General features: G+C 39.8%; 1 protein-coding gene across 1 annotated transcript in view; it reads right to left on the bottom strand.

The window, feature by feature from the left end:
* LOC120437989 (ribonuclease inhibitor-like) overlaps positions 1-12,817 on the bottom strand; it is a 37,668-nt gene extending 24,851 nt beyond the window's left edge. Inside the window, exons 1-4 of the mRNA XM_039608477.1 lie at positions 12,125-12,817; positions 10,998-11,171; positions 10,557-10,730; positions 10,209-10,382 (exon numbers count right to left, since the gene is read on the bottom strand). Of these exons, the coding sequence (XP_039464411.1) occupies positions 10,209-10,382; positions 10,557-10,730; positions 10,998-11,171; positions 12,125-12,546 (944 nt within the window). The 5' untranslated portion in view covers positions 12,547-12,817. The remainder of the gene's footprint in view (positions 1-10,208; positions 10,383-10,556; positions 10,731-10,997; positions 11,172-12,124) is intronic.
* Positions 12,818-13,998: the final 1,181 nt, after the last annotated feature.

Genomic DNA, 13,998 nt, shown 5'->3' with positions numbered 1-13,998 from the left:
GTAGGAAATTTGTCCCTCGCTCAGATTTCTTCAGATTTCAAACTCTGGAAATGAACCACTTTTTTTTTTCTTTTTGGTGGATTTCTCTGAAAACTTCCATGATTGTTCACCAAAGCCTGCTGTATCTTACGGTGAAAGAATAATATTGATGCTCCATATAGATTTAGAGTTATAAAATGTTGTTTGAGAGCAAGTCAAGGCATTTTTCTCTTCTCCTCTAGTCAGTTATGGTACATTAAAAGTCAGATCTGAGAAGCTGCATGCTGACTTACCCTGACCTCCACATCTGAACCAAAGAGTAAAACAGTGAAATGTGGATTATTAAATATTAGGTCTCTCTCCTCCAAGTCTCTGTTAGTACATGACTTAATAATTGATCAACAAATTGATTTACTCTGTCATACAGAAACCTGGTTGCAGCAGGATGATTATGTTAGTTTAAATGAATCAACACCCCAGATCCATTCTAACTCCCAGAAAGCTCGAAGCACAGGCCGAGGGGGCGGTCGGGCAGCAATTTTTTCACACCAGCCTATTAATTAACAAAAGACCAAGACAGACTTTTAATTCATTTGAAAGCCTGATGCTTAGCCTTGTCCACCCCAGCTGTAAAACTCAGAAACCAGTCTTACTTATTATCATATATCGTCCACCTGGGCCTTACACAGAGTTCATCTCTGATTTCTCAGACTTTTTATCTGATTTAGTGCTCAGCTCATATAAAATAATTATTGTGGGTGATTTTACCATCCATGTAGATAAAAATGACAGCCTCAACATGGCATTTAATCTGTTATTAGACTCAATTGGCTTCTCTCAAAATGTAAAAGAACCCACCCACCACTTTAATCACACTCTAGATCTTGTTTTAACATATGGCATAGAAACTGAATATTTAAGTGTTTCCTGAAAACCCTCTGCTGTCTGATCATTTCCTGATAACATTTACATTTACAATAATTGATTACACAGCAGTGGAGAGTAGACTTTATCAAAGTAGATGTCTTTCTGAAAGCGCTGTAACTAAGTTTAAGAATATAATCCACCCACTGTTATCATCTTCAATGCCCTATACCAACATAGAGCAGAGCAGCTATCTGAACGCTACTCCAACAGAGGTCGATTATCTTGTTAATAATTTTACCTCCTCACTACGTACGACTCTGGATACTGTAGCTCCTGTGAAAACTAAGGTCTCAAATCCGAAGTACCTGACTCCATGGTATAATTCTCAAACACGTAGCCTAAAGCAGATAACTCGTAAGCTGGAGAGGAAATGGCGTGTCACAAATTTAGAGGATCATCATTTAGCCTGGAGAAATAGTTTGCTGCTTTATAAGAAAGCCCTCCGCAAAGCCAGAACATCTTACTATTCGTCACTGATTGAAGAAAATAAGAACAACCCCAGATTTCTCTTCAGCACTGTAGCCAGGCTGACAAACAGTCAGAGCTCTACTGAGCCAACAATCCCTTTAACGTTAACTAGTAATGACTTCATGAAATTCTTCACAAATAAAATTTGTATCATTAGAGAAGAAATTACCAATATTCATCCCACAGATGTAATATACTTTTACTACCATTGATGTTAAGTTAGACTCTTTTTCTCCAATCGATCTTTCTGAGTTAACTTCAATAATTACTTCCTCCAAACCATCAACATATCTTTTAGACCCCATTCCTACAAAACTGCTCAAAGAAGTCCTGCCATTAATTAATTCTTCAATCTTAAATATGACCAACCTATCTCTAATAATCGGCTATGTACCACAGGCCTTCAAGGTGGCTGTAGTTAAACCTTTACTTAAAAAGCCATCTCTAGACCCAGCTGTCTTAGCTAATTATAGGCCAATCTCCAACCTTCCTTTCATATCAAACATCCTTGAAAGAGTAGTTGTCAAACAGCTAACAGATCATCTGCAGAGGAATGGCTTATTTGAAGAGTTTCAGTCAGGTTTCAGAGCTTATCACAGCACAGAAACAGCTTTAGTGAAGGTTACAAATGATCTTCTTATGGCCTCTGACAGTGGACTCATCTCTGTGCTTGTCCTGCTAGACCTCAGTGCTGCGTTCGATACTGTTGACCATAATATCCTATTAGAGCGATTAGAACATGCTGTAGGTATTACAGGTACTGTACTGCAGTGGTTTGTATCATATCTATCTAATTGACTCCAGTTTGTACATGTAAATGGAGAGTCCTCTTCACCCACTAAGGTCAATTATGGAGTTCCACAGGGTTCAGTGCTAGGACCAATTCTATTTACATTATACATGCTTCCCTTAGGCAGCATCATTAGAAGACATAACATAAATTTTCACTGCTATGCAAATGATATGCAGCTCTATCCATGAAGCCGGGTAACACACACCAATTAGTTAAACTGCAGGAATGTCTTAAAGACAAAGACCTGTATGGCCGCCAACTTTCTGCTCCTTAATTCAGATAAAACTGAGGTTATTGTACTCGGCCCTAAAAATCTTAGAAATATGGTATCTAACCAGATTCTTACTCTGGATGGCATTACCTTGGCCTCCAGTAATGCTGTGAGGAACCTTGGAGTCATTTTTGACCAGGACATGTCCTTCAACGCACATATTAAACAAACATGTAAGACTGCTTTCTTCCATTTGCGCAACATCTCTAAAATTAGAAACATCCTGTCTCAGAGTGATGCTGAAAAACTAGTTCATGCATTCATTACTTCCAGGCTGGACTAGTGTAATTCATTATTATCAGGATGTCCTAAAAACTCGCTGAAAAGCCTTCAGTTAATCCAAAATGCTGCAGCAAGAGTCATGACAGGGACTAGAAAGAGAGAGCATATTTCCCCTGTTTTGGCTTCCCCTCATTGGCTTCCTGTTAAATCGAGAATTGAATTTAAAATCCTGCTCCTCACATACAAGGTCTTAAATAATCAGGCCCCATCTTATCTTAATGACCTTGTAGTACCATATCACCCTATTAGAGCACTTCGCTCTCGCTCTGCAAGCCTACTTGTTGTTCCTAGAGTATTTAAAAGTAGAATGGGAGGGAGAGCCTTTAGTTTTCAGGCCCCTCTTCTGTGGAACCAGCTTCCATTTTGGATTCAGGAGAGAGACACTATCTCTACTTTCAAGATTAGGCTTAAAACTTTCCTTTTTGCTAAAGCATATAGTTAGGGCTGGACCAGGTGACCCTGAATCCTCCCTTAGTTATGCTGCAATAGACATAGGCTGCCGGGGATTCCCATGATGCATTGAGTTTTTCCTTTCCAGTCACCTTTCTCACTCACTATGTGTTAATAGACCTCTCTGCATCGAATCATATCTTTTATTGATCTCTGTCTCTCTTCCACAGCATGTCTTTATCCTGTTTTCCATCTCTCACCCCAACCGGTCGCAGCAGATGGCCGCCCCTCCCTGAGCCTGGTTCTGCCGGAGGTTTCTTCCTGTTAAAAGGGAGTTTTTCCTTCCCACTGTCGCCAAAGTGCTTGCTCATAGGGGGTCATATGATTGTTGGGTTTTTCTCTGTATCTATTATTGTGCGATCTACTGTACAATATAAAGCGCCTTGAGGCGACTTTTGTTGTGATTTGGCGCTATATAAATAAAATGGAATTGAATTGAATATATCTTTAATATTTCATATTTTAATTATGCATGGACAACACTTGAAGATTTCCCCATCTCTTCTGAACAAAATGTTCTAAGAATGACCATTCTAGCCCCTATGGTTAGGAAATTATGGCCATTTGTTCGAGGGGAATCCTCAACATGAAAAATGTTGAGGAGGAGAAAAAGTTCCATTTTTTGCTAAAATGTGTAAAGGCTGTGTAGTGGAATCTGCTGAAAACAGCTGAAGTAAAACTATGTGCTGAAAGGAGGTGAAAAAAACTGATAATTCTGCTGAAAACAGGTGAAGAAGCAGAAGTTTTTGTTGAAAAGAGGTGAAAAGCCAAAAATTCTGCTGAAAATCGATAAAGAAACTAAACTTTTTGCTGAAAAGAGGTGAAAAAACTGAAAAATCCGCTGAAAACAATCCAAAGAGCTGAAAATTCTGCTGAAATGAGGTGAAGAAGCAGAACTTTCTACTTAAAAGGGATAAAGAAGCAGAACGTTGAGCTGAAAAGAGGTAACGAAGCTGAAGTTTCTGCAAAAAAACAGATGAAAAATCTAGAAATTTTGCTGAAAAGGGGTGAAAAAGTTGAATAGAGATGAAGACACTGAAAATTCCCCTGAAAAGAGGCCAAGAAGCTCAAAATTCTCCTGAGAAGAGGTGAATCAGCAGAACCTCTGCTGAAAAGAGATAATGAAGCTGAAGTTTCTGCTGAAAACAGCTGAAAAACTGGGATTTGTGCTGAAAAGGGGTGAAGAAGCTTAAATTTGTGTTGAAAAGAGTTAAAAAAGTTTAACTGTTAACTGGAAAAAATGTTGCCATAAGCGGGATTTGAACCCGGGCCTCCCGGTCTGGGAACAGCTGCTCATCTCACTGAGCTAAAGTACAGCTCAGCCCGGTAAGCAAAAATAAGTGACCACATTGATAATGTGTTCCATTTATTTCAATGGGCAAATTAATTGCAAAAAAAAATCAATATCTCAAAAAGTATAGAAGTTTTGAGCACCAAAAGATATAGCTTGCATAAGCAGAAATAGCAGAATTTTGAGTGTGAATGACGAAAATCGGATAAAAACTGAGGGAGTAGTTAAGGGCCAAAAAACGTACGGGAGCAACTAGAATAACTAGAAAAATTTGTATTTCCTGCGAAAATGCTGTGTGAATGCCTTTTAGTGGAATCTGAAAACAGCAGGAGGAGGAGAACAATCTGCTGAAAACAGCTGAAGAATCTGCAATGCCAGTGCCACAGGTCTTGGTGTGGTGCTGTATCAAGAGCAGGATGGAAAAAACAGAGTTGCAGCATATGCCAGCAGAGGTCTTTCCCAGAGTGAGTCAAAGTATCCTGCTCACAAGTTGGAGTTTCTTGCTTTGAAATGGGCAGTGACTGAAAAATTCCACCACTATCTTTATGGTGCTCTGTTTACAGTTGTGACAGAAAGCAACCCATTAACTTACCTGTTATCATCAGCAAAACTTGACGCTACCGGTTACAGATGGCTTTCAGCTTTGTCCACTTTCACCTTCAAATTAATCTACAGAGGTGGCAAGCAGAACTCGGATGCTGATGGTTTGTCTAGCCGACCTCATGGTGAACTGTCTGATGATCCTCTGTCTCGGAACGAACGTGAGCAAATCTGGAAATTTGCACGCCAACATCTCAATGAACCAGATTATGTTTCTATTGACCAGCACACCATCAAAGCAGTTTGTGACAGTCATCTGGTGTACAGTTCAAGCACTGATCCTGATCTTGCTTTGATGTTATCCATGTCTGTCAATGTCAACAGTCTGCCTGACAGTTTCACGGACGACATCCAGTTTGCCTCCATGGTACTCCCCCCAAAACTCAAAAGCTGACCTTGCAGCCAAACAACGCCTTCACCCTGTCATTCAGCATGTCATAGCTCAGGTTGAGCGAGGAGAGTCACCACCACGATTGCTGAGGGAAGAACTTCCCGATCTACCTTTATTACTTCTTGATGCATTCTCAATCATCCTGAGACTGAAGAAGTCACTTGGATGAGTGACGAAAAGTTTCTCCCACAGAACGCTACGTCCAGATGAACAAATTCAACTTTTGGAGATACCTTTATTACTGCGAGAAGTAAATAAACTGGAGCTCCATAACACCCTTCTCCTCAGGAAGAGACAAGTGGGAAGTGACTTCACATACCAGCTAGTGCTACCCAAGGAATATCGACCAGTTGTACTACACCAACTTCATGATGAAATGGGTCACATTGGAATTGACAGAACGCTGGACTTGGTCCGTTTCCAGTTTTATTCGCCTAGAATGCCTGGTGATGTGGTCAATAAAATATGACACTGCGAAAGATGCATGAGACGCAAATCATCATCTGAACGAGCCGCACCTCTGGTCAATATCAAAACCTCTCATCCCATGGAGCTGGTGTGTATGGATTTTCTCTCTGTGGATCCAGATTGTGGAGTCAAAGACATACTCGTCATAACCGACCACTTGAGAGTCACATTGCTAGCTATCAACGTAGCGATTCTGTACTGTACAGAAGAGAGGGCACGAAGGAGATTGACAATGGACTAGAGCCAATCAGGACGCAGAACACAATGTGCCGTAAAAAAAACAACAAAAAAAGAGCATACAAAATTGCAAAAAAAAAAAAAAAATCTGTGAAACAGCGGAAAGGTAGCGAGGGACCACTGTATTCTGAAGGTAAATCACAACATACCCTTCGAAAATACTAATACATAGAGACCCTTACCAGGGATCATTCTTTATTTTTTTTTCCTCTGGCTTTCGCTTTATTTCACGATTTGTTGACATGCTTTGTAGGTGTGTACTTGACTATCTGATATCGACTTTATGGGGGAAACATCTGACTTTGATTATTGTTCACCTGCAGTTTGAATACTGTACATTTGCCTGTTTAAATCATAAGAACTGTCACTATACAGAGATGTGCTTCTGATTGTGGACGATGTTTCTTCTGATTTTGTAATGCAGTTCTGCTTGTGTTGAGCGATGTAAAGAACCAATCGATCTACACTCTTCAAACATCGAAACTGATCATTTGGTTCTTTTATGGCACAGCAATGGTGGGTGTTCCCACTTTCTGCTCTAACTTAACATGATCTTTCCTTTTTTGTGTTTTGGACAAGATTTTTGGGTCCACCACAAAATGAAGCTACCGGAACACTGTACAACTATACATTCAGTCTTAAAACAGGAAGTTAGCATTTTCTTGTGCACAGAGTCTATCTGCCGTTTCATCAGAGTCAGATTGTGAACAGGAGGAAGACTCAGCTAAGAACAGTGTGGTGGATACAGAGCAGAGCCCACCCTCAGTACAGAGGCCTGTCCATTAGAGTGCTGCTCCAAACATGCAGCATGGCCTCAACTGCACATAAGTAGGTGGCCACAGCTGCAACATCTGTGGCCCACCTGTGAAAGGTGGTTCTCTGTTGCTGCTCATATTGTACAGAAGAAGAGAGTTTCTTTATTGTCAGAAAATGTTAATGAGCTTTACTTTTACAAAGCTGACACTTCATTTTAATGTCCTATTCTGGTTCATCTTTTTTTAAGTTTCTATAAGCACACAGGTTTCATTAGTGACTCTAGGACCTCAGTAATCTTTGCTGGGCCTTAATGCTCTGAACACAGCTTCACATTACAAGACAAAATAGAAATGAATCAGTCTTTCATTTCTCACTTCTGTTTGACTTCAGCTCTCAATGTCCCACCACGGGACAAGACAAGTCCACGGGATAAGACCCAGCAGTGTATCTGCATCTAAAGGACAAAGGTCACTCTTTCGAAGATGCCAATGTTCACAATTTGGACAGAGAGGACAGATGGTTTGAAAGAGGAGTGAAAGAAGCCATTTACGTTCACTGCGAGCAACCATCTTTGAACAGAGGCGGTGGTTTACGACACCAACTGTCTGCCATCTATAATCCAGTTTTGAGATCCCTTCCCAGACGCCTTAACGCCTACTCACACCCTGGGCCATCTGACCTCAGGAAATCACATGATAGGGTGGGGCCAGGTTTCACAATGAGCTCACCTGAAAACCTGGCTGATTGGGACTCACACCGACTTTCACACCTTGGCTCATGTGATTAGGTAGGGATCATCAGGGGGTCCTTTGTCCCTCTTTGGGGGGAAACTCCCACTGGGTTTAAATCTGGGACTCTCCACCTTTGACCCTTAGAACTGAAGAAGCTTCTCGGATGAGAGGTGAAACGTCTTCAAGCAACTCAAAGAAGTCCAGACGCTTTTTTTCTTTCCAAGCTCTTTAGACCACCATAACCATGGAAAGAAGTACTGTCCATCCAGGCTCCTGAACATGAAGCTGATGAAAGTGGAGTATTGTGAGGGCTGATGGAGATGATGATGATGAAGATGTGAATCTAGGACAGGTGGGTGGATGGCAGCATCACCATGAAGGATCAGTGTGAGAACACATCATCATCCACAAAGAAAACCACTATGAGTGTCTGACGCTCTTGTTAGAAAGACGCAGTCACAGCTTGTCGCTGCAGTTAGCTGGTTTGCTAGTTAGCTGGGAGCTAACTCACTAGAACATTCGATGGTAAACTGTCTAAACTGTGTGAGCAGCTTTCATGGCTGCTCTGTGTTACTCTCCAGCTTCTCTTTAACTCAGTCCCCTCAGCTTTTTCCTCCTTACAAATTAGAAAACCTTCTTTTTCAGGTTCTTCACACTCAAGCTGTTGCCAAGGTGCTACCAGCATGCAGGCTCTGTCTCTCTCACTCAACACTTAACTCGTCACCCAGACTAACACCACTCCACAAGTTCACCACTAGGAGACGCTAAAAGACCACGTACAGTGAGATTATAACTAAATGTATCCTGTGTCTGATGGTGACTTGGATTTTTACTAAATGGCTACATGAGCACGTTTAGCTGCAGTTCTATCTTTGCAAAAGAGACTCAGCAGCAGATTAGAACCAATCAGAAACATTTCTACTTTTTTCTGCAGCACTGGCTGAATGCATGGAGCCTAAACTCCAGTGACAATGAGACACATGCAGTGTGACTGCTGTGACTTTATAGCTGGACCTTATTCACTGACATTAGTCAGATATGACTGAATCTATATCACACTTAAAGTTTTCTGTAAATAAAAGGATCAATGAAAACGAGCCACTTCAGTCGATTATAAACACAAACTCTGAACATAACCTGCTCCGGACCAGATTATAGGTTCAGCATCAGTAACCATGGTGACATAGTCAGGTAAAAACAGAGCTAGACAGATAAAGCAAACATTTATGCTCACAATTAAACATCTCCAGTTAAACCAGCATGCATGTGTTTGGACTGTGGGATGAAGCAGAGTACCTGAAGAGAACCCACACAGACCACTGTTTCACCCTTATTTAGAGATTAATAATGAATTAGTTGATAAAGTAATAAATTATTTATTTGAATTATTTGATTTAATGAAAATATATTTTAACAATTGTTTATAAGTCAACAATTATAGTTAAATAAAAAGAAGCGACAAATCAATAAACATTCAATAAACACTATAATACCTTCTACAGCTGAAACTATTTTAAAGAATGCCAGGGGAGGAAGTAAAACAAAAGCTATGACACCAGACACTATAACTACCAAAATAAAACAGGAAGTGAAAAACAACCATGAGTGAAACAGCTGAGTGAACGTAGTAAAGGGATGTAGAGGAACACTGAGGGAAGTAAATAAAGTCAAAAATACAAACAGTAACTAAAACTAATGAGACCCAAATGATCAGAATATTAAGAAATAACTGAAAGTAAAACCTAAAACTGTTAGAGCAATGACTCCAATCTAAAGCCTTTTAAATCATGATTAAAATGCTGTCTGTAAACACTGTGTCATCATTCCAGATGTTACCACATTACTTTATGATACTCAGATTTAACAGAACTGAGAGGGGGAGATTAAAACGAGCACTGTCAGTCCAGTCAGTCTTTACATTACATCTGCCAAGTAAATAAAGATTGAATATGGTGTTACTGATTCTAAGTTCATTTGTTTTAATGAAACATGTGCACACGTTCATTCTGACTGGGAAATAGGAAACCATCAAATCTGTAGTCATTTTACATCTTATGTAATCTGCATATTTTTATTCAACAGATGGAATTTATATGATCTCATCATTTCCTATAATACTTTTTCAAATGTTAAATATCTACATCATCTAATTTCATACTTAGTAACAGCAACATCAGGAAAAAGGAACATGAGAAACTCGAGGGCTGAAAGAGGAGCTCGAGAAGATGTGAAGAGTGAAGGTAACAGTGATTCCAGTGATAATTCATATATAATAATTTTATTAATGTCCACTTGACACCAAAATATGTAATTTGGACATTTTATTCCTAAAATAAATAAGAATGTATATATTTTGGGCACAAACTAGCCCTAAATTTGTCAGTACATCAAGCATTTTTAAACAAACACATGACTATAACAAAAAATTTACACAGTAATTCAGTCTAATAATCCACTCAATTGTAAATAAACGTTCAGTTGACAGCTCTATAAAGGTTACCTGTTTATGCAGTAATTTAATTCACATTTTAAGTGATCGTCTGTGGAAAAGATAGAATCCTGACCTGAGAGTTTTCACTGCACACTGTGAACTCTTTAGTCCAGCAGACAGAAGCTTCACTCCTGAATCCTGTAGGTCACAGTTACTCAGGTCCAGTTCTCTCAGACTGGAGGACTGGGAGCTGAAGACTGAGGACAGAGCTTGAACGCTTCTGTCTAAGAGGTTACAGCCACTCAGTCTGAAAAAGAAAAGATAATCTATAAAATAAATAGTTTGTTAATATAATTCCCAATATTAAATCATGTCTTTATTTTTAAAGAAAACATTAACATACTATGATACTTTAGCATATGGAAGAACTTAGCCAAAATATTTAATTGGTTGATTTAAAAAAAATGTAATCTAATCTGACCTCAGAGTATTCAGTTTATATTTTAAACTTTGTAGTCCAGCAGACAGAAGTATCACTCCTGAATCCTGCAGGTTTCTGATACTCAGGTCCAGCTGTCTCAGACTAGAGGACTGAGAGCTGAGAACTGAGGACAGAGCTTTACAGTTTTCTTCTGAGAGTTCACAAACATTGAGTCTGAAAATAAAAACATTAACAAAGACTAGTGTTAAAGTGTAATCATGGTGCAATAACTAGTCTTGTAATTTATATAATGCTTATTGTCTTGTGCTGAGCAGGTTAGTAAAAGTTCACTTTAATTTAGAAATGTTTAAAAATGCTAAAAAAAACAAATGGATAAAGCCTTGCTTTACTGGCTAAATTGTTTCATTAGTTAATTTTCTTAGTTGATAAAAACAAAAAAATATAAACAAATAAAACTAAAACAAATAATACTGATCTGACCTCAGAATATTCAGTTTGGCGTATGGACTATCCACTGCAGCAGACAGAAGCTTTACTGCTGAATCATGCAGGGTGTTGGTACTCAGGTCCAGCTCTCTCAGATTACAGGACTGGGAGCTGATGACTGACAGCAAATCTTTACAGCCTTCCTCTGAGAGGTTACAGCTGCTCAAACTGAAAAAAAGAAACCCAAACCAAACAATATTTTTTAGCAAATCAAGTTATTAATTATATGTTGAACCCAGATAAAATGTGTCTGTGTACAGTACTATGCATAATTAACTAAAACTTTTTTTTAATAAAGTTCAAGTGTGGGAGAAGAAAAATACTTCGGATTTTAGAAACATTATTATAATAATGCACCTAAATAAAGTCTAGAAAAATGTAAACCTCATAAAAATATGACTGGAAATATAAATCTATAAATCTTCTACGATGCATTTTTACATTTTAGATGCACAACACCAAAGTTCACAGTTGGACTTTGTAGAGTATTCAGAGAGAACCCATTGTAATTCTGTGGGAGCCCTGGTTATGGCAGCTTTTCAGTTAGAAATGGTTTCTGTCAAGAAACAGGACCTTAGTGGCAATTTTAGTTATGAAGCACAAGTTTTTCCTGTCATACAGGATGCAATCAGTACAGCAACTGTACTGATGGCGAGACAGAAACCAGACCTTGGATTACAAATATCAGAAAAAGTTGTAAGTACATACGGTAGCTGAAGTGTATGGTTTCGCAAAAAAAGAACAAAATTCCTAGAGTTGGAGACAAGTGAACAACCTGAGTATAATGAACCTGTCAGAGTGACTGAAGGATCAGAGTTCATGATCTTATAGACTAGTCTGGATTGTCCTTTCATAAGAGTTACAGACAAAAATGTCTCAAAAATTAAGGAAGAAGATTAGGGTCACTGGAAAAAAAAAAAAAAAAAAAAAAACAAGTTTTTTTTTTTTTTTTTTTTCCAGAGTTCTGTGGGAAGAAATAGATGTGCTCACTTTTTTCTCCAGTAACCCTAATCTTTGAACTGAACAGACCTGATATTTTTTTTTTTTTTTTTTTTTTTTTGGGGGGGTGTTAAGCACAATCACAATTTTAAGAATGAAAGGATGAACACATATTTACTTACAAAGCTTTGTTGGAGTCTTTGATCACTGGCAGCAACATCAGAAGAGCCTCCTCTGAGGAAGAGTATTTATTCAGGTCAAACGCATCCAGATCTTTTTCTGATGACAGTAAGATGAAGACCAGAGTTGACCACTGAACAGGAGACAGTTGTTCTGTGGAGAGACTTCCTGACCTCAGGAATTGTTGCATCTGCTTTACTATAGAACGATCATTCATTTCATTCAGAAAGTGGAGCAGATTGATTCTTTTCTCAGCAGACAGACTCTCACTGAGCTTCTTCTTGATGTACTGGACTGTTTCATGATTGGTCTGTGAGCTACTTCCTATTACTATCGACAAGCCTCGTAGGAGAGTTTGAATGAACTCTAAGCTACCTTCTCTCTGTGTCAACAGGCCTCGTAGGCGGGTCTGATTGGTCTGCATTGAAAGACCCAGGAGGAAGCGGAGGAACAAGTCAAGGTGTCCATTTGGACTCTGTAAAGCCTTGTCCACAGCACTCTGGTAGAAGTGTTTCTCTGCAGATTCTCTTGTTTCAGACTTCGTGGAGGTTGTTTGTTCCTCTTCCAGCAGATTGACTCCAGAGTTGGTGAAGGTCAGATGAACATGAAGAGCAGCCAGGAACTCCTGAACACTCAGATGGATGAAGCAGAACACCTTGTCCTGGTACAGTCCTCTCTCCTCTTTAAAGATCTGTGTGAACACTCCTGAGTACACTGAGGCTGCTCTGATATCGATGCCACACTCTGTCAGGTCTGACTCATAGAAGATCAGGTTTCCTTTCTGCAGCTGATCAAAAGCCAGGTTTCCCAGAGACTCAATCATCTTCCTGCTCTCTGGACTCCAGTGTGGATCTGTCTCAGCTCCTCCATCATACTTGACCTTCTTCACTTTGGCCTGAACCACCAGGAAGTGGATGTACATGTCAGTCAGGGTCTTGGGCAGCTGTCCTCCCTCTCTGGTTTTCAGCATATCCTCCAGAACTGTAGCAGAGATCCAGCAGAAGATTGGGATGTGACACATGATGTGGAGGCTTTGTGATGTCTTGATGTGGGAGATGATCCTGCTGGCCTGCTCCTCATCTCTGAATCTTTTCCTGAAGTACTCCTCCTTCTGTGGGTCAGTGAACCCTCTGACCTCTGTCACCATGCCAACATAGTCAGGAGGGATCTGATTGGCTGCTGCAGGTCGTGTGGTTATCCAGAGGCGAGCAGAGGGAAGCAGTTTCCCCCTGATGAGGTTTATCAGCAGCACATCCACTGAGGTGGACTTTCTAGGGTCAGTTAGGATTGTAGTTTTGTGGAAGTCCAGAGGAAGTCGACACTCATCCAGACCATCAAAGATGAACACAACCTGGAAGTCTTCAAAGCTGCAGATTCCTGCTTGTTTGGTTTCAGTAAAGAAGTGATGAACAAGTTCCACCAAGCTGAACTTTTCCTCTTTCAGCACATTCAGCTGTCTGAAAGTGAATGGAAATATGAACTGGATGTCCTGGTTGGATTTGTCTTCAGCCCAGTCCAGGGTGTATTTCTGTGTTAAGACTGTTTTCCCAATGCCAGCCTCTCCCTTTGTCAGCACTGTTCTGATTGGTTCATCTCTTCCAGGTGAGGCTTTAAAGATGTCTTCTTGTCTGATTGTTGTTTCTGGTCTGTCTGGTTTCCTGGATGCTGTTTCAATCTGTCTGACCTCATGTTCATCATTGACCTCTGCAGTCCCTCCCTCTGTGATGTAGACGTCTGTGTAGATCTGATTCAGAAGCGTTGGGTTTCCTGCTTTAGCGATGCCCTCAAACACACACTGGAACTTCTTTTTCAGGCTATATTTAAGGTTACGTTGACATACTGTAGGAAAATGTTCTGGAAAAAGAACGCAAAACAT

Source organism: Oreochromis aureus, linkage group 3 (assembly GCF_013358895.1).
Source record: "Oreochromis aureus strain Israel breed Guangdong linkage group 3, ZZ_aureus, whole genome shotgun sequence".
NCBI classification, from domain to species: Eukaryota; Metazoa; Chordata; class Actinopteri; order Cichliformes; family Cichlidae; genus Oreochromis; species Oreochromis aureus.
The sequence above is the reverse complement of the archived record's forward strand: the minus strand, read 5'-3'. Positions and strand labels throughout refer to the sequence as shown.